Genomic DNA, 19,745 nt, shown 5'->3' on the forward strand with positions numbered 1-19,745 from the left:
GTCACGAAGCAGAAATTCAGATGGCGTGCAAGCTCGGTGTCCTTTCGAGATACCTCCGATCACAATTTGCATGTCTGGTTTTGTTATCGCAAACAGCTGTGTCGCAACGCTCGGGCACACGTTTTGAGATAAGAGCTTGCGATGAAGTTACGCATTGTGTGTAGTGTGTACGAATGTGAAACACAAAAGGTTTGAACCGTTGAACACTTTTATCAGCGTACGGTATCACTGGAATGCTACGCAGAACGCAGTAAATAATAGTGGCTTTTGGGTAAAGTACAGGCAAGTGAATGCTTCCTCGGATCACGGATGGCCAGCCGCTTTGGCCGAAGGGCGGGGGGGGGGGGGTATCCTGCACAAAGAGTCGGCATCAGTAATTTCCCTTGAACTTCTTATAGCAAGCTGATTATATTCCATCACCACCACTAATGGATGATATATGCATCGCGAGTCCGATACCTATCTCATAAACCTCCCATTTTTAAAGTGTATAGTGACACCAGAACTTAAGTCTTCCGCATATCTGTCATCTTATACGCAATCATACCACCCATACTCGACTACGCACCCATTTTCGTGTTAGGGCAGCGAGGCGTTTAACACCATCGCCGAGCCCGGCCTTCCACCTGAAAGGTGCCGCCTCGATCCCTCCCGGTGGGCAGACAAAGCCCCCTGACGAGCTGGTGGCCCGGCTTCCTCCGGCCACGCCCAGCGGACGGCCTCCGTCCCCGACCCCGCCCCGCCCCGCCCCGGCCCCGCCCCAGCCCGGTAGGCCAGGGTCCCACACTGAACAGCCGCCCGCGCGGTGGTATACCGTCATAGCCCTCCCCTCTGCCCCCCCCCCCCCACTCCACCCGCCCAGTTACGGACACTAATCTAATGTCAGGTTCCCATTCTGCATCGGCTGGCCATTGCTGGTCATTGCTTCCCCAGTTAGATTGAAAGGTTCTTGAAGATGATAGAGGAGAGATTAGGATCCCGTATGGTGCTGATATTTACAAAATTATTTTTGGTACCTATTTATGTCGGTTTATCTACCCATATAGCAAATAGGGGATAAGGGGCCAAAGAGCCTCTCTAAGTGATCTCCCGGATTGACCACTGGCCTTGCCCCAGCAACGGTCCGTACCAAAGCATGGCGGGACTGCGACATCATGAAGCTCCTGATCGCTGACTAGTGTCATCACAACAGGTTTCCCGCGCGGGCGGCGACGGTCGGGCGGCCACAGGCTGCAAGGGCAGGTGCAGCCCATTCGCAGAACTAACCGTTCCTTTGCTGTCGCTGTCGGACGCCGTCGGCGATCCATGGGTGGAATCCTGGCTGGAATTGTGGGCCGAAGTCTGACCGGACTCTTCTGCGGACTCCTGCGCCGAGTCGTGTGTCGACTCCTGCGCAGAGTCCTGACCCGACTCCTGCCCGGACTCGTGTGTGGAGTCGTGTGACGACCCGGGCGCCGCGGAGAGTCGCACGCTCATCGGCAGCCTGACCCGCGAGTTGAGCGCCTGGGTGGCCGGTGCGGCGGCCGTCGCCCGCTGACCCGGCCCGGCGGCCGCCGAGCGCGCCAGACTGTCACTGCTCTGGTCCGTGGCCGGGTCACTGGTGTCACTCTCCGGGTCAGAGGAGGTCACCATTTGACCCCCGGGTCGCGGCACGGCGCCGGCGGCCGCGCGGCTCGCCGGGGTGGAGCTTCCCTGGCCCGGCGCCGTCAGTTCCGTGAGTACAGCCATGCGTTCGAGCTCACGCGTCTATCACACGGGTTCACGGCCACGCCAGGTCCTCTGCCGGTCTCGTCAGGCGTCTGCAATTATCCGATGTCCTTCGCCGCTTCTCACGACCACGCGCGGGGAGCAGCTGCAGTCTTCCCAGCGTCCCGGGAGCCTCCCGTCGCTGCGGGGCCTCAGACCCGGGAGATGGGGCGGAGAAGATCGGCCCTGAGGCCGGACGGGCGCCGTGCAGAGCCCATGGCTCAGACCTGGACACAGAGGGACTCAGTAAGATTCTGGACACAAACACAGGGTCAAACTTAGCATTCTGAACACAGGGACATACTCAATCTCCACTGCCGTCCAACACTACATCCCCACGGGCGTGTCGCAATGCCGGGCGGCCCGGTACGATATTTTTCCAATGCTCCTACGCGCTAGCAAAGACGGTGCGAAAGTGATTCGGGGCTATATTCTCACGAAAACAGCGTCTTTGGGTGAGGTGACAGCCCGATGAGGTCTGGGCCGGCCGGATCGGCCGAGACAAAGTCCACGCTGCTGCTCGCCTCCCAGTGCACAAACGCAGCCGGAGCCCGGTATTAGAGATGCTAACTTACCTCCAAAAGCCACAACCGGCACCGTTCCACACCACGGCCAGCACAAGGATCACCGGCACAACACCACAGTTCAACCACCAATGCCGGCATATTACCAGCGTGATGAACAAATATCTCGTTTATGCTGTTTGTAGGACAATTTACAACAAGAAGTATTACTTGTATCCAAATATAACCCATGCACATGACCGGCAAGCTGCCGGCAGGAAGAACCACTACCATATCGCTATTGGCGTAATGTAAAATTACCGGCCAGCCGGCACGTATTAAGGAAACCTTGCACCTCTACCCGGTATGGAGGACCAAGGCATACATTACGAAGCCTAGAGGCGACATATCATCCCCAAGATTGCCGACAGGAACCACTTGCAGCCTCGAAAACACTGTCTCACCCAAAGCTGGCGTGATGGGGACGCTAGCCCGGCCCTAGCTCGCATGATGAGCATTGCCCGGAAACACCACTCATCAGTATAACACAACAACACATGCACAGCACACCGCTCTAAATTGATCACCACCAAATCGAGCACATATAAAAACCGGGAAGCCGAACGGCAACTGTGTGCGAAAGATATATGCGTACCTTGTAACGCCAGTTGGTTGTAAGAGCGGAGCGCCAACGCGTGTGTCGCCAGACAGACCAGGCAGAAATGGGACACAACGTTATCGCGGGCGCGCGTCCCCCAGCCTAAGTCACGTGACCGCGACGGACGTCTTGGCTGCGCAGCGGCCGCGCGCTGGTTCTGTGGGACCGATTCCCTTCTTCCATATCATGATAAAGAGAGTACACGTTCAAGCTTTGTTACATAGAAATAGCCGTCACTTTCCCCACGTGTCGGCACCGTCCACCGACCCGGCGGGTCGGCGGACCGGTCCTTCATTGTGCAACCACCCTGCATATAACGCACAGGCACTGGCGAATCAGAACCTGAACCACAGTTGGAATACAAGTCTCGGCCCGCTCAGTCGTCTCTCCTTCCGCGCCTCCGCGACAATGGTGGCAGCGGCGGTCGAGGGGACTTGTGCCCCTCAACACGGACCCCAGCCTCTACATCTGCACTGACATCGCAGACTGGTTAGTCCGTGCTCCGTGACGGTGTATCGCCCCTACGTCACGTCATCGACTAGGGAGCTGACCATCCTGGACTCGTCATCGTCCAGCAGCACCGTCTCCAGTGAGTAGCTCTGCCCAGCAAGACTATCTGCCCTGCGGCAAGGTCATCAGCTACCCTGGACTACTACGGAGCCCGCCGACAGCGCACGGCTCATCAGCCCGCGCCGTCCTCCTCAGCATCATCGAGTGATGGACACCACCTCGCTGAAGGACTCAAGATCGGAGGAGAGAAGAGAAGAAAAAAAAAATATCAACGCTAAATTCAAGACAACTTGGCACCGAAATCAAGAAAATTCACCCATTATGAACTTTTGCTGTATTTTCGTCAAAAAGTGACAGTGAAATTGTGCTGTGAAATTTGTTTTAACTTCGATGTGTTTCAAAAACCGTACTGTTTCATTATCCGTTTTCGTCAGTGTTCTGTCGTTTGTTGTGCTTCATTGTGGTTGCTCACCCCAAAATTTACGGAGAAATTGCAAATGCGCTTAATTTTTGCCTGCATTTTGCAGTGTCACTTTGACACTAATAAGCATAAAAAGAGCATATTCTGAAGTCGGTATGAACATTCAAATACGTTAATCGTGGTCAATTCACTGAAATTATATTGTATTGATATTCGGCCAGAGATGCCGAGGGCCATGGAGATGCCCAGGGACGGTCCCCGCCAAGAGTGCGGAGGGATCGCCCGGTAGTAGGTGTAATTGTCACGAAACTTACTTATCTGTTCATACCATTTTGTGATACGCTCATATGGAAATTTCTTTCTCCGTCAGCTAAACGTTTCCTCTCTTTGTTATGATCGCTTCGGTTCCCTACGCTTCCCTGGGGGAGGGAAGATAATGTGGGACCGATTCCCTTCTTCCATATCATGATAAAGAGAGTACACGTTCAAGCTTTGTTACATAGAAATAGCCGTCACTTTCCCCACGTGTCGGCACCGTCCACCGACCCGGCGGGTCGGCGGACCGGTCCTTCATTGTGCAACCACCCTGCATATAACGCACAGGCACTGGCGAATCAGAACCTGAACCACAGTTGGAATACAAGTCTCGGCCCGCTCAGTCGTCTCTCCTTCCGCGCCTCCGCGACAGTTCATTGCCCCTAGAGGGCCAAACAGAGAAGTCATGGTACCACAAAATTTTTCGCTCGTATACGATTGGAAAAAGCTCCTAGCTGCGCTAAACGCCGATATTCACGGCCGTGTGTGGTGGCCTGTGCGGTAACCCATGCGCGCCGACCGCCACCGGTTTAAGCAGGCGAGCACGCAATGCCGGCCGGCTGGCAGTGACCGTGAGTCGCCTTGATCTCGGTCAGTGGTCACAAGCCGACGGCTGCGGCCGGCCGGGCCGGACCGACAGGTGGTCATGGGCCGGGCCGGAGCGGTGTGCAGGTACGCGGTGAGAACGCGGGGTGGATTTGGGTGAGCTGGAACTGTTATGAGGTGCCATGGGAATGGAATGGGTTTGCCTTGTGACGTGTGAAGGATACTGGGCTAAGAGGCTCGTTTTATGTCAAATTGAGGCTCGTAGATTTTGATTGGCATTGTAGGGATATAAAGTGACAAAAAATGAACATAAATTGTCGAACACAAGCGCATTTCAAGCAGGTTTCACGGTTGACCGAGCGCCCAGTTCGATAGTATTCACGACGTTAGCTAATGTCGCTAACTCCCTACTGATAAAGACATGCAGAGAGTGAGATATTACAGGCCAGTGAGACCGAGCGATCGAACAACAGCCGACGGTCATGGTAGTTTGGCAACCCGTGCTTTCATGAAATACCCAGCAGCGAACAGAGGATGTATACCATTGCCATCTGGAGATATGCGCCGGGTACCTGCCCAGTTCAACATTTGTTATTTGTTCACCTATAGCAAACAATATACTAAATAGTCGACTATATACATAGACGTTCACGAGTAAAACTCCAATATCAATGTAAATGCAAACTACAACACATGCTACCATGATGAATCTTAATTCAAAGGTAAAATGTAACAGAAAACTGATACATTTATCTATATAAAGCACCACACGAGCAAAGTTAAAACAAGTTCTGGTTGCCTACCCGTACTTGTCCCATACATTACCAGTCTACCAACCGTGACGGTTTTATATAATCTTGTCGTTTGTTCACCAAGGTTACTGAACAGGGTAGGTGGCATAGGATAATATCCGTTTCGGTCTGGAACAAGACACAATATTATCGAACTTTTGTGTTGTAAACGAATAGCTCAGTAGAAAGACAATGGAGTATGGATTCAATCAAATCTCCTTCTATCTCATGCCAAAATGTTGTGCAGTGACAGAAACAGAGTTTGCTAGCGGCTCCCGTTCGCTTTGCAAGAAAATTCAAACCACTGCAGACAAGTGAACAAGGTCGGTAATGGTAGGACTAGGAACCTAAGTTAGAACCAAGAAAATCATCTTAACCGAGATCAAAAACCTTGTAATTTGCCGCGTATAAATAGCTGATGTAAAGGTACACATCATAAGGGAAAAGCTTGTTTTTTATACAAGATGACCATTCTCCATTAAAGCGCTCAATGACTTCACATACCTATAACGTATAACGTAATATTTTTTACACATTCACTTACTGCAAGTAGGCACACGGGGCTACAATCGTAAGATAATGGTGCCATTCTTTCTTTTCCGTAGTTCAATCAAACAATTAACGGTCTCATTCCAATAAGCCGCACTTGCTCTCAGCTCACTAGGGATCATCCTCACGCATAACAACATCTTTAAGCTCCCTTCACGGACAGAACAATGTAACAGATAATAAAGCCGTAAACATTACGGCGTCTTACGGCTACGCAGACAAATGAAATGCCCAGCGCTGAGCATCGCAACAAAACACGAACGTGGCTGTGCCGTCAAAACAAACTGTTGCAGCTCCGCACGAGCAAACAAATGGGCCCCGAGCACGCCACGAGTGTATGGTCAGGGGTCAGAACGGTCATGTTACACCGACTGTAACTGTCCACTCGTCTGTCAGCCTGGTCCACTACGGTTTACGAAATATGGTGGCAATTAATTAACTATCAATTCTACATTTTTCCCTGTTCTATCGGAGCATTTTCGTCTATTTGCTAGTCAAAGGTGCTGAGACGACTATTTTAACGAGATACTTTTTGGCAACAGAAGAAATTAACGGGAAACAACATTCCGGTGTTATATCCTCAATCCACTGTGATTATCAAAAGATATGGAATGTGATATATCCGTCTCATTACGGGTTCATTTGCCCACCTGTCTGTATCCACCGCTCCCGATCCTCAGCCTGGCGACCGTTCCGTCTCCGTGGCGTGTCCAGTCCGTCCGGCTCAGTGCTGTCCAGCGGCCACCGAGCGTCCCTCTCCGAACACCACACCCCGCACACCCTGTGTTCCGAGCGAGACTCCCCACACCACCGTGTGTGTTCCGGGCGAGCGCCAAGGCCCGCGAGCGCCGCGGCCGCACTGACCGCCTCACCGCCGTCGCCGGCCGCCTCGCCGCGGCCATCGTCCAGTCGCGGCTGGGACCGGCCGTCAGCCACCGGTGCCGGCGGGCCGGGGTGGTCGGATCACAGCTGACTGACACACGACACTGAGGACGAGCGGGCGTCGGGGACAGTCGGGCAGGGGAGGGGCAGTCGAGTCGGTCCGCAGCCGGGAGCAGATGAGGGACAGTCGGTCAGTTGAGAGGGACGGTCGGTCTGTCGGCAGGGGGAGATGGTTTGAGGCACGAACAGCCGGTTAGTTAGTCGTCGGGCACAGTTTACCGGAGGAGGGGACAGTCGGTAGGTCAAGGGGACGGTTGGTTGAAAAAGGGAGAGTGGAACAGTTGGTCTGTCAGGAGCAATGCCGTCGATCGGTCCGGTCAGTCGACGGAGAGGACAGTCTGTAGAGGGACGGTGGGCAGGGGTCGGTCAGAGTTGACCGATCAATCTCAGTTAGTCGGAGAACAAGCAGCCATCCAACCGAACGATGATATATACCTGACCAGAAAACCAGTATGGAATGACCAATCTGACAAAATCAGTGGAGCGGAAGGCAGTTCACAAGGCCAGCAAATCGGCCAAAAACGGCGGAGCCCACCGCTCAAACAGGGACCAGGAAAGGCCTGTCGTTCATTTGGCAGGAAACCCGGTCGAATTGCCGGTGCAGAGTGACAGGCAGCAGGGTCAGACGGCTGTCGGCACGCAACCGGGAACAAGGAATAATGGGGAGCGATCGGGCAGGGTGATAAGTGCAGGGTAGTCTGTCGTCCAGCTGCGCACATGTGCGCACATGGTATTGCAATACGCGCATACCTTACACCAACAGTTAATTGCCTAGTTGTGTTGAATCAATAAATCAAGAAATGAGAAGTCTTTTGAAGGAAACCGATACCTACTACGCTAATCTGAGACTTTATGATGGATTGGATAATCGTTTCATTGAATACAGTGCGATGCATAATGCCACTTAATTAACATTTTAATCATTCCATTTAAATGAAACAAGACAAAATGGTGAAACTGTCACAAAGCTTTGTACCGATTAAAACGGTGTCACAACTCAAGTAAACCAATGTCACGGTATGCATTTGCTAACACTAGGAATGCTATCATAGGCCATAGCCGAGCTTATTTCCATCTCTGCTGCAGCATACGAGCTATAGAAATCCCACCAGACAGCATGTCCAATCTACATTAACCGTGGATTCCACTGCTTGGTTGATATTCAGTTCACTGACTTTATCAGTCGGTATTCGATGTTTCACGTTGGGTAAGACATCTGTGTTCGGCTCCGTTCAGCACGAGCCATCCGACCGTCTGGTGACCGGTAGATTCCTCCGACTAACGGCCCATGCCGACGAGCGCGGCCGGCAGCTGGCCGATGACGGCTCGACGGTGGATGACGGTCCGTCAGCGGTGACGGGTGACGGTCCGACACGAATGACAAACGGTCAATGTCAGCACGCACCGCCGCTGTGCAGCAGGGTCACGGGGCGCGTGGATTGCGTGCGAAATCAGATGCAGATCGAAATCGAAGTGCGCGGTATGATGGCGTTACTGGCTCACAAAATCATTATAAAAATGTATTTAGAAAGTATAGTTAACCTAGAAGTTATAGTTAAATATCGATAGTTAGAAGCATAGAAAGTATAGCTAGGGCGGCGCGGCATGACAATGTATAAGCAGCACATCCACATGCTAGCACTTCGATGTAAGCTTGATACATAAACGTGTATGCATATAGAGAAGAGAAAGAGATGTATCCAATGCCTGTGGCTTACATAGGCCGCACAGTACCAGGGACAAGACCGTGGCGGTCGAGGGACCTGGCGATGCCACGATAGCACCAGACAAGTATCTAAAATACCGCTGTGTGTCACCTACTCTCAAAACTCGTGTCCAAAGTGCCGCACCCCGTCCCCATACCAACGGACGTGCCGTGAGGGATATGGGACGAATGAAACACCCATCTCCAGCCCCTCGGCGGCGGGCTCGAATCCCCATATCACGGCGCACGGGACCGTTGCCTTGTAGCTGAAGAGCTAAGAGAGATTGTAGGGGGATAGAGGAGAGCACATTAGCGAGCCGGGCTGCCGAGGACAGAACCAGGATAGCAGTGACAAGTTTGTTAGTGACGGTTGAATAGGCTGATAGTAGGTAACATGAGATACCCAGCCGTGCTTTTACTGAGCCTTCAGAACAATTGGAATTAGGAATGTGCCACCATGAATCATCACTGAGAAGTCTTAAGCAGAGTTTCGTTGGAAAAGGAATTTTTAAGCGGCATTTTAGCATACCCGGGGATTAGACCTAATAATATCATACTAATTTAATTATTTTTTTAAACTAATTGAAGAAAAACATTTAAACATAAACAGCCCTTAATTCACGATTGCCTGTGTCCATGCGCACAGCGCTGACCGGGACGGAGTGATAAGCTCACGGGAGGCCCAGGGCCGCGGCTGATTGTCTGCGGCACACTCCGTCCGCGGCACGGCGCAGCAGTGCAGCGGCCCGCTAAAGCCACCGCCGATGGAGTCGCCGTTCCACGCGGCCGACCGTGACACGAGCCGCCAACCGGGCGCGCCGCAAACGGGGTGCCGACACAGGGAGCTATCGAGAAAAAAAAAACGCCAATACATTGATGTAGTGTGCCACGGCGTCACACCAATACACTGGCGTAAAGTGCCTTGGTGTCACACCAATACACAGGCGTACCTATCCGTACCTCGGTGACACGGGTAAGTACGCTGGCGTTCTGCAACACGCGGTGCCACGCCAACAAATAAACCTATCAGTACACTGTGTGACCAGCAATTAGTCACCATAGAGCGGAATAAGTTCTGAATTATGGTAGGTATGCGTAGCTCTGGTAATACGCCACACATAAACACCGGTCTGTGCGCCGGTCTGTGAGCGAGCTGACCCGGCCGGCACCGCGACCCAGCTCGGCCACCGAATACAGAGAACCGCCCGGTGTGCCGGGGGGCAAACAGCTGCCAGACAGCTGGGAGTCGCACGTTCATCTAACGGTGACAATCACATACCGGCGACCCACAGAGCCTATAGTGGTCGCTGACTGGCAAAACGGCAGTTTCAGAGATTGGACAGGGAATAACTCACTGATAGGTATTTTCCGCGTAATGCTTGCTGTCCGGGGAAAATGACATACCTACAGCTAGGTTCAGCAACAAAACTGTGTCTGTAAGTTATGAGCGTCCCTGAGCGCTGTGCGGCACCCACACTGACCTCCCAAGCACCGGTACAATTAACGAGCGAGTGTGTCAATGCGTCGATTCGCGTGAGCAGCCACGCCGTGCCCGTTTCCAGCGGCGCCGAGCAGTGGCGCATGTCGACGCTGAGCGGTGAGCAGTGACACGCACTTGGCGATCAGCGGCGCAGCAGGCCCGATCGCGGCGCTCTGTGGTCGCCGGGCAGATGGGCCGCCGACCGGACCCGTCGGCACAGCTGACCGGACCACCAGCCGGGCTGGTTTCTCAGCCCCCGGGCGATGACAAACCGCGTCCGTTGCGTGGGTGAGTAAGCGGTAACCGGGCGTGTAAAAACCAGCGTCACCGGTTAATAAAAAGGGAGCAGGAGACGGCGGCGGGTGTGAGGAAGTTGGAGAGCTACCGCACCGCCCGTCCGGAAGTGCAGTTCGTTTGGACACCGGTGTTCAGACGGGCTGTGACTCGAGCAGAGCCGGTGGCGACTCGACCGGCAGCTGACGGCGGTAGACATAGCTAACTGTTCAGACAATTATCGCTCCACATGATAACGAGGTCCGGGTGGGCGGAGCTGAGTGGCTGGCTTCCTCTGAGTGATCACGTTCGAGCTATGATCCGGTGGGCAGTGAGCATGTGACAGATGTGTGGATAGCCGAAATGCACTATACAGAGAGCTGTTATTCGCTGTTTGAAGAAGTATGGTAGGTATGCATACTGCATAGTTTTGAGTCAAAGATCGGGACATCTCGTCGGGTGGTACGATCTGCTTCTACAGCAGTAATATCGCCGGTAAGGTATCGTAGCTCGGCATCGTAGCCGCCGCGCCGTCTCCCGCCGCACAGCTCAGGTACCTACGAGCACACTTTAGTCGGTGCTATCTTTGTGTTCAACGTCGACGTCTCCCAGGGCAATGTGACCAGTTTCGCCAGGAAATGCCGGGCACCGAGCCTTTCTTTGAAGCTTTATGACACAATTCAGTCCAGCGGACATGCCGTCCACTGTCTTCTGGCTCCGAGAGAGCCGAGTGACGGCTGTGATATTCCATCCGAGAGAGCACGAATGTAGCAAGACCGCTGTCCGGAAATATCATTTATATGTCATTGTTGTGAAGAATGTTGAAGGACGGTTTAACAAGTGAAGAATAATCGGATGACATAGTTGTAATGCCGAGCTAACCATGAACTAAGAAACAAGAGACTGCCGAATATTAAACAGTTATTCTTACCGTTTAATAAAAATGAGTTTACTCCATATATTAATACCAGTAAAGCGCCTTTTGGGCGAAGAACGAGCGAGCGAGATAGTGAGCCCTGCACGTGCGGAAGGGCGAGAGGGTACTTCCAACGGACTTGTGCAAAGCACCCTTCTAACCGGTCGCTAGCGGTGTGCCAAATTTGAACGCAATCGGCCCAGCCGTTCCTGAGATCTGGAAGCGGCATTCTGCACGTGCGCACGTGCAAACGGGGTCCAAAATGACTTTTGCACGGCACCCTACTAACCGGTTCCCAACCGTGTACCAAATTTGAGCGCAATCGGCCCAGCCGTTTTCGAGATCTGGAAACGCCCCCTGCACGTGCGCACGTGCAGTAGCACCCTAACCGCAACACATGGGAATGCGTTGCCTGGTGGGTGCCTACTTGTATGCCAAGTTTCAGCGAAATCGCTCCAGCAATTACCGAGTTACTGAAATGGGAACAAATTTGGCACCTCTTATTTTTTATTTTGCACGTGCTGTGGGGGTCACTCACATAGATCAAGAGTAGGTATCCGACCTTTAGTAGAAGGGATGCAGCTACCCTATAAAAATTACCGCAAGACAATCGCTCAAGCCGCTGCTGAGATATGGGCCTCTCAAAATCATTACTTTTGCAAAACTGCTTGAACACCCTTGACTTTTCACGTGGCACGTGCCACGACGGTCACTGAGATGTATCAAAAGTAGTCAATTACGGGGTAGAAGGGATGGGGCTACCCAGCAAAAAAGACCGCAGGCCAATCGGTCCAGCGGTTGCTGAGATATAAGCCTCTCAAAAGCGTTACAGGCCGGGCCGGGCCGGGCCGGGCCGGGCCGCTCATACTGAGATTTTTCCGTTATATTGAAAAGACTTCGCTTCGCTCGCTGCGCTCGCTCGCTCGTAATAAGACTCTGGACAAAAATAAATGTTCGTTAACGGGCTAGCGCCGGACAGCGGCGAGACGGTCCTCCGAATAGCCGCGCCGCCGCCCGGGGCGGCCCCGCCGGCGGCGCGGCCCTCTCGGACGGGACGGGAGGGGACGGGAGACGCTTCCCCAGTGCGTGGGCGCTCGGTGCGCGCGGCGGAGGTGCGCTCCCGCGCGCCGAGAGGAGCGTCCGTCGGGTTCGATTTTTTGTAGTGTCTGCCTCCGTGGGATAAGCACGCCGCTACGTTCCTGCGATCTACATCGGCACCGGTGACGTACCCTCTGGCCATGTATATGGCGGCACCCTGCAGTGTCATAAGTGTTGTCTCCGTCTCTCTGGCCTTTGTAGCCGCCTCGCCCAGGGGGCACACTGCCGGAGGCCGAGACGCGACGTGCTCCTAAGCAGTGCAGGTCAGTTATCCCCGGTAAATACCTCTCAGATGGGCGTCGTGCGTGGCGAGAGCTCGCCGTCTCCATGGGCGTGTGTCTCGCGCTTGACGTCGCGCAGAAGTCTACCAGCGAGAGGAGATTGGAGAGCGAAGTGCCGCGTTAAGCAGTTCCCTTCTGTGCAGTATCTGCCTGTGCAACGATGGAGCACGCCGCCTTAGAATACGCCATCACCGGTAAGAAATCACCGGCGCACGCGACTACCTGTCCGTCGTTTAGGCCACCATCGCGGCCCAGGCGGTCCCTCTGAGCGCTGATCGCTCCATGCGCCGACAGCCCGTGCTTATTCGGGTAGCCGCTGATCGGCCCCTCTGAGCGCCGATCGCTCCACGCACTGACCGGCCCCTCTGAGCGCTGATCGCTCCACGCACTGACTGGCCCCTCTGAGCGCTGATCGCCCCACGCACTGACCGGCCCCTCTGAGCGCTGATCGCTCCACGCACTGACCGGCCCCTCTGAGCGCTGATCGCTCCACGCACTGACCGGCCCCTCTGAGCGCTGATCGCTCTACGCACCGACCGGCCCCTCTGAGCGCTGATCGCTCCACGCACGACTGCTCCTCGCCTAATTGGTCTGCACGCTCACAGACAGCCGCTGAACGGCCCGCTTCAACCCTGACGCCCCCCCCCCCCCAATTGGTCTGCACGCTCACAGACAGCCGCTGAACGGCCCGCTGGAGCGCTGACGGCTCCCCGCCTAATGGTCTGCACGCTCAGACAGCCGCTGAACGGCCCGCTTCAACCCTGACGGCCCCTCGCCTAATTGGTCTGACACTCACAGACAGCCGCTGAACGGCCCGCTTCAACACTGACGCCCCCCTCCCCCCGCCTAATTGGTCTGCACGCTCACAGACAGCCGCTGACGCACCTCCGCCGCGCGCACCGAGCGCCCACGCACTGGGGAAGCGTCTCCCGTCCCCTCCCGTCCCGTCCGAGAGGGCCGCGCCGCCGGCGGGGCCGCCCCGGGCGGCGGCGCGGCTATTCGGAGGACCGTCTCGCCGCTGTCCGGCGCTAGCCCGTTAACGAACATATAACATCCCCTCCTCGCTCGCCCAGGTGTCTGTGTCTGCCGATTCCTTCTTGCGTAGCTGAAAGACGCCCCGAGCGGAGGGGAAGGAGACTTGGGAAGGAATGGGGTGACGGTGGGGCGGTGGGTGGGTCTGTTAGGATCCTAGTTTTACTCTCGCTGATGCACGTTGGTGTGGAACTCGTTCGGCGTAGGAAGACTATGGTGGTGATGTTTGCCAGCGTCGCCTTTCTTTCACGGATTTTGTTTTCTTGTTGGATTTTGCTGCTCACATATCGATTCACACATACATCACTCGCACTCAAGACTGAACAGTGAACATTCAACTCGACTAATGTGCCCCGCGCCCTTGCCGACGGCTCGCCGGCGGGCACCCGACTCCGTCTCCCGGCCGGCCCGGGCGCGGGCCGCGGCGCCGCGGCGCGGCCGTCCCGGTTACCTGACCCGGCCGGCCAAAGGTCGGACCGGCTCCGGCCGCCGCTGCCAGCCCGCGGCGGGCCCGGGGAGGGGTACTACACTACATTCTTCCATTGTCGTGGTAACATGCTTGGTGAGGGCAAACATTGGCATTATTTCTTTCCCATTAATATTAAAGTATTGCCTGATTATCTCGTCTAGTGCTGCCATCTGTCGAATGTTGTTCTTCCTAGTTGTTCTTCCTAGGGGTCGCCGCAGTCTGCCCCGCCGCAGTCTGCCCCGACACTAATGTTCCGTGATTATCGCCGGCTCTAATACGGTCCCATTAGTGTCATGCGGGGCAGCTGATGTAGATAGCGCAGGTGTAGTTACCTACCACCTAGCTTGGTTGTTTTCTCTTTTGGCGGAAACACGGTCTCGACTTCCCCTCCTCGCTCGCCCAGGTGTCTGTGTCTGCCGATTCCTTCTTGCGTAGCTGAAAGACGCCAAAGGACCGCACCGCCAAAAGGTGCACGTTGGTGTGGAACTCGTTCGGCGTAGGAAGACTATGGTGGTGATGTTTGCCAGCGTCGCCTTTCTTTCACGGATTTTGTTTTCTTGTTGGATTTTGCTGCTCACATATCGATTCACACATACATCACTCGCACTCAAGACTGAACAGTGAACATTCAACTCGACTAATGTGCCCCGCGCCCTTGCCGACGGCTCGCCGGCGGGCACCCGACTCCGTCTCCCGGCCGGCCCGGGCGCGGGCCGCGGCGCCGCGGCGCGGCCGTCCCGGTTACCTGACCCGGCCGGCCAAAGGTCGGACCGGCTCCGGCCGCCGCTGCCAGCCCGCGGCGGGCCCGGGGAGGGGTACTACACTACATTCTTCCATTTTCGTGGTAACATGCTTGGTGAGGGCAAACATTGGCATTATTTCTTTCCCATTAATATTAAAGTATTGCCTGATTATCTCGTCTAGTGCTGCCATCTGTCGAATGTTGTTCTCCCTAGTTGTTCTTCCTAGGGGTCGCCGCAGTCTGCCCCGCCGCAGTCTGCCCCGACACTAATGTTCCGTGATTATCGCCGGCTCTAATACGGTCCCATTAACTATAGCGCTGCACAGACTGCTCGAACGTTACATTGGCTGATGATCGGCCGGCCGTCCCTCTCACGTTATGTCCATTCCTCCATTCCTTACGCCAATCACACCCGACAGGACAGAATATTATTATAGTGATCGGTGCTCCAGGAGGGACGCGGCGTAAAGTGGCCTGCTCAGGCAGGCCAGGCCGCGGCCACGAGACGCCAGGCAGGAGGCAGGGTTGGTTGGCAAACAGCACTGATCACACACTAGGGGAATGGGCGTCGACTCAACGGGGTAGAAGGGATGGGGCTACCCAGCAAAAAAAAGACCGCAGGCCAATCGGTCCAGCGGTTGCTGAGATATAAGCCTCTCAAAAGCGTTACAGGCCGGGCCGGGCCGGGCCGGGCCGGGCCGCTCATACTGAGATTTTTCCGTTATATTGAAAAGACTTCGCTTCGCTCGCTGCGCTCGCTCGCTCGTAATGAGACTCTGGACAAAAATAAGCAAAGTTGAATGGATTTACTCAAACCAGTAAAACGCCTTTTGGGCGAAGAACGAGCCAGCGAGATAGTGAGCCCTGCACGTGCGGAAGGGCGAGAGGGTACTTCCAACGGGCTTGTGCAAAGCACCCTTCTAACCGGTCGCTAGCGGTGTGCCAAATTTGAACGCAATCGGCCCAGCCGTTCCTGAGATCTGGAAGCGGCATTCTGCACGTGCGCACGTGCAAAAGGGGTCCAAACTGACTTTTGCACGGCACTCTACTAACTGGTCCCCAACCGTGTACCAAATTTGAGCGCAATCGGCCCAGCCGTTCTCGAGATCTGGGAGCGCCCCCTGCACGTGCGCACGTGCAGTAGCACCCTAACCGCAACATATGGGAATGCATTGCCTGGTGGGTGCCTACCTGTATACCAAGTTTCAGCGAAATCGCCCCAGTAATTACCGAGTTATTGAAATGGGAACAAATTAAGCACCTGTTCTTTTTGCATTTTGCACGTGCAGTGGGGGTCCCTGACCCTCACATAGATCAAGAATATCCGACCTTTGGTAGAAGGGATGCAGCTACCCTACAAAAATTACCGCAAGACAATCGCCCAAGCGGCTGCTGAGATATGGGCCTCTCAAAGTCACTACTTTTGCAAAACAGCTTGAACATCCTTGACTTTTCACGTGGCACGTGCCACGACGGTCACTGAGATGTATCAAAAGTAGTCAATTACGGGGTAGAAGGAATGGGGCTTCCCAGCAAAAAAGACCGCAGGCCAATAGGTCCAGCGGTTGCTGAGATATAAGCCTCTCAAAAGTGTTACAGGCCGGGCCGGGCCGGGCCGGGCCGCTCATGCTGAGATTTTTCCGTTATATTGAAAAGACTCACTTCGCTCGCTGCGCTCGCTCGCTCGTAATAATGCATAAACCCCAAAAAAGTCATCGCTTTAGACTGTCATGCCAAATCAACGAATATGCGCAGGCGGAACACCTAATACACGGCCGTTCACGACAAGGATAGATCAGTAAACGGTGGTACAGGAAACTTTCAGTTACACCGTCCTCCCATAAGTTTCGATATTTTGTAAGCCAATGTCGTAAAGCGTGCCGGATATGTGCTGTCGGCATCCTGCCGGCCACACATTAGGTCATACATGAGTGACAAGAACTTCAACACATTTTTTGAACCTTTGTTTCTTTGCTACAGTGCACCTTCCCCCGCACCTACAGCAATATGAATGGGGAAGCCATAAGGGCATCTACAAACGAAGGAACCTCTGGATGCTTTCAAGTCGTCCCGCTTCGCTTGACCGTCTCACACGTGCCCTGTCCATGGCCAGTGATGTCGTTTGCTGCCTTGACCGGCTTCCTCCAAGACACCAATCAAGATCAGTGGAATGAATACTGCATGAGCCCATCGAAAGCATCCGTATCTAAATTGAATTTCGGTGCTACCAGGCGGCTTCCGTACGGTTGTAAGTTATTTAGAGTGTAAGAGCTGGAATGACGCACCTCTCTTCATGGCCGCCCCATGGAACGTGGGATCCGGCTTCAGGACATATACAAGGTAATTGCCTGATGTAAGGTGGTAGTATACCATCGACCGTTGTGTAATAGGCTTGTCGATAATTCGTCATAATAGTGCTTTTATATGTATACTAGAGGTACAGGTTTACGCGATAACTGTATGTTTTGATTTATGTTATGTTACGGGTGCATTAGTTTTGGGTGATTGACTTGTATTTTTAGCTGTATTATTTGGGTAGATTTGGGTAGCTGTTTTTAATTGAACTGTAAGGGATGGTGATACTTGCGGGGTGTTCAAGTGTTTAGTATGTTGGGCCTATTTGAACTCAACCCTACCCATACCCTACCCCTACCCCTACCCTACCCCTACCCTACCAATACCCTACCCCTACCCTACCCCCTACCCTATCCTACCCTACTACCCTACCATACCCTACCCTACCCATACTACCCTACCACCCTACCCTACCCTACCCTACTCTACCCTACCCTACCCTACCCTACCCTACCTTACCATACCCTACCCTACTACCCTAACCTACCCTACCCTACCCTATCCTACCTAACTCTACCCTACCTAACTCTACCCTACCCTAACCTACCCTACCCTACCATACGCTATCCTACTACCCTACCCTACCCTACCTTACCCTACCCTACCCTACCCTACCCTACCCTACTACCCTACCCTACCTTACCCTACCCTACCCTATGTACTCTACCCTACCCTACCCTTACACTACCATACCCTACCCTACACTACCCTACCCTACCATACCCTACCCTACCCCTACCCTACCCTACCCCTCCACTACCCTACCCTACCCCTACACTACCCTACCCCTACCCTACCCTACCCCTACCCCTACCCATACCCTACCCTACCCTACCCTACCCTACCCTACCCTAACCTACCCTAAACTACACTACCACCGACAGTCCAAGTTTCAGCTAAATCGGCCCAGAAACGGCTGAGATATTGCAAAAACAAATTAATTGTATTTACTGGCGAATCCCCTTGGCGAGCGGTGCCTTGTGTCGGCCTTCGTTGGCTCTGATGCTTTTCACTCAGTTTTCTAAGCGAAGAACTGAGCCTAAAGCACGTGCGTTCTGCTCGGCGCCGGTCGCGGCCCCATCACGTGCACACCGCTGAACCCACACCGTCGAAAATTTAATACGACAAATGAGTGCACGCGCTCGACTTGGCGTGAAAATTTCAGCCCCATAGCCCTTACCGTTCCCGAGCAATGGCCTGTTTTTGTCGATTCTAATGCTAACCCTATGGCGCACATGAGCACGCGCCACGGGCGCACCCCCGGCCACATCGTGCCCAAAATTTAATACGACCTGTTGAATGACGTGACCCACGAGTCGTGAAAATTTCACCCTCCTGCGTCAATCGACGGCGCCGCAATAAGCCTTTTAGGGAGTAACCCCGACGGCGGCGGCGAACTTTTTAAGATTTACTAGAGGTACAGGTTTACGCGATAACTGTATGTTTTGATATGTATGATTAACGGGTGCATTATTTTGGGTGTAGAAGCTTGCATTTTTATTGGTTTATTTGTGAAGAACTGGGTAACTGCTTTTAATTGAAGTGTAAAGTATGATGGTGATGCATGCGAGTTGTTCGAGTCCTTTGTAAGTTAGGATTTTACTCAATTCAACCCTACCCTACCCTACCCTACCCTACCCTACCCCCAGAGGCGGATCCAGCTCAGAGGTTTGGGGGGGGGGGGCAAACCATAACAATTTATCGATTCTTTCCATGCATCGTCCATAGGCGTAATGTTAAAATTATGCCGTTTGGGGGGGCAAATGCCCATTTTGCCCCCCTGGATCCGCCACTGCCTACCCCTACACTACCCTACCCTACCTTACCATACCCTACCATACCCTACCCTACCCTACCCTACCCTACCCTACCCTACCATACCCTTCCCTTACACTACCCTACCCTACCCTTACCCTACCCTACCCTACCCTAACCCTACCCCTAAATTACCCTTACCTACCCTACCCTACCCTACCCTACCCCTACACTGCCCTACCCTACCCTACCCTACCCTTACACTACCCTACCCTACCCTTACACTACCCTACCATACCCTACCCTACCCTACTTTACCCTACCCTACCCTACCCCTACCCTACCCTACCCCTACCCTACCCCTACCTCTACCCCTACACTACCCTACCCTACCCTACCCTACCCTACCCTACCCTACCCTACCCTACCCTACCCTTACTCTACCCTTACCCTACCCTACCCTACCCTTACACTACCCTACCCTACCCTACCCTACCCCTACCCCTACCCTACCCTACCCTACCCTACCCTACCCTAACCTACCCTACCCTACCCTACCCTACCCTAAACTACACTACCACCAACAGTCCAAGTTTCAGCTAAATCGGCCCAGAAACGGCTGAGATATTGCAAAAACAAATTTATTGTATTTACTGGT

The 19,745-nt window shown here is 54.0% G+C and overlaps 1 protein-coding gene across 1 annotated transcript in view; it reads right to left on the minus strand.

Annotated features, from left to right (window-relative positions):
* Positions 1 to 6,867, minus strand: part of LOC122386080 — a 48,424-nt gene extending 41,557 nt beyond the window's left edge. Inside the window, 2 exon segments of the mRNA XM_043374881.1 lie at positions 1,267 to 1,973; positions 6,690 to 6,867. Of these exon segments, the coding sequence (XP_043230816.1) occupies positions 1,267 to 1,728 (462 nt within the window). The 5' untranslated portion in view covers positions 1,729 to 1,973; positions 6,690 to 6,867.
* Between the last annotated feature and the right edge of the window lie 12,878 nt (positions 6,868 to 19,745).

The sequence above is a fragment of the Amphibalanus amphitrite genome, unplaced genomic scaffold, assembly GCF_019059575.1.
Source record: "Amphibalanus amphitrite isolate SeventyFive unplaced genomic scaffold, NRLGWU_Aamphi_draft 000239F_arrow, whole genome shotgun sequence".
Classification (NCBI taxonomy): Eukaryota; Metazoa; Arthropoda; class Thecostraca; order Balanomorpha; family Balanidae; genus Amphibalanus; species Amphibalanus amphitrite.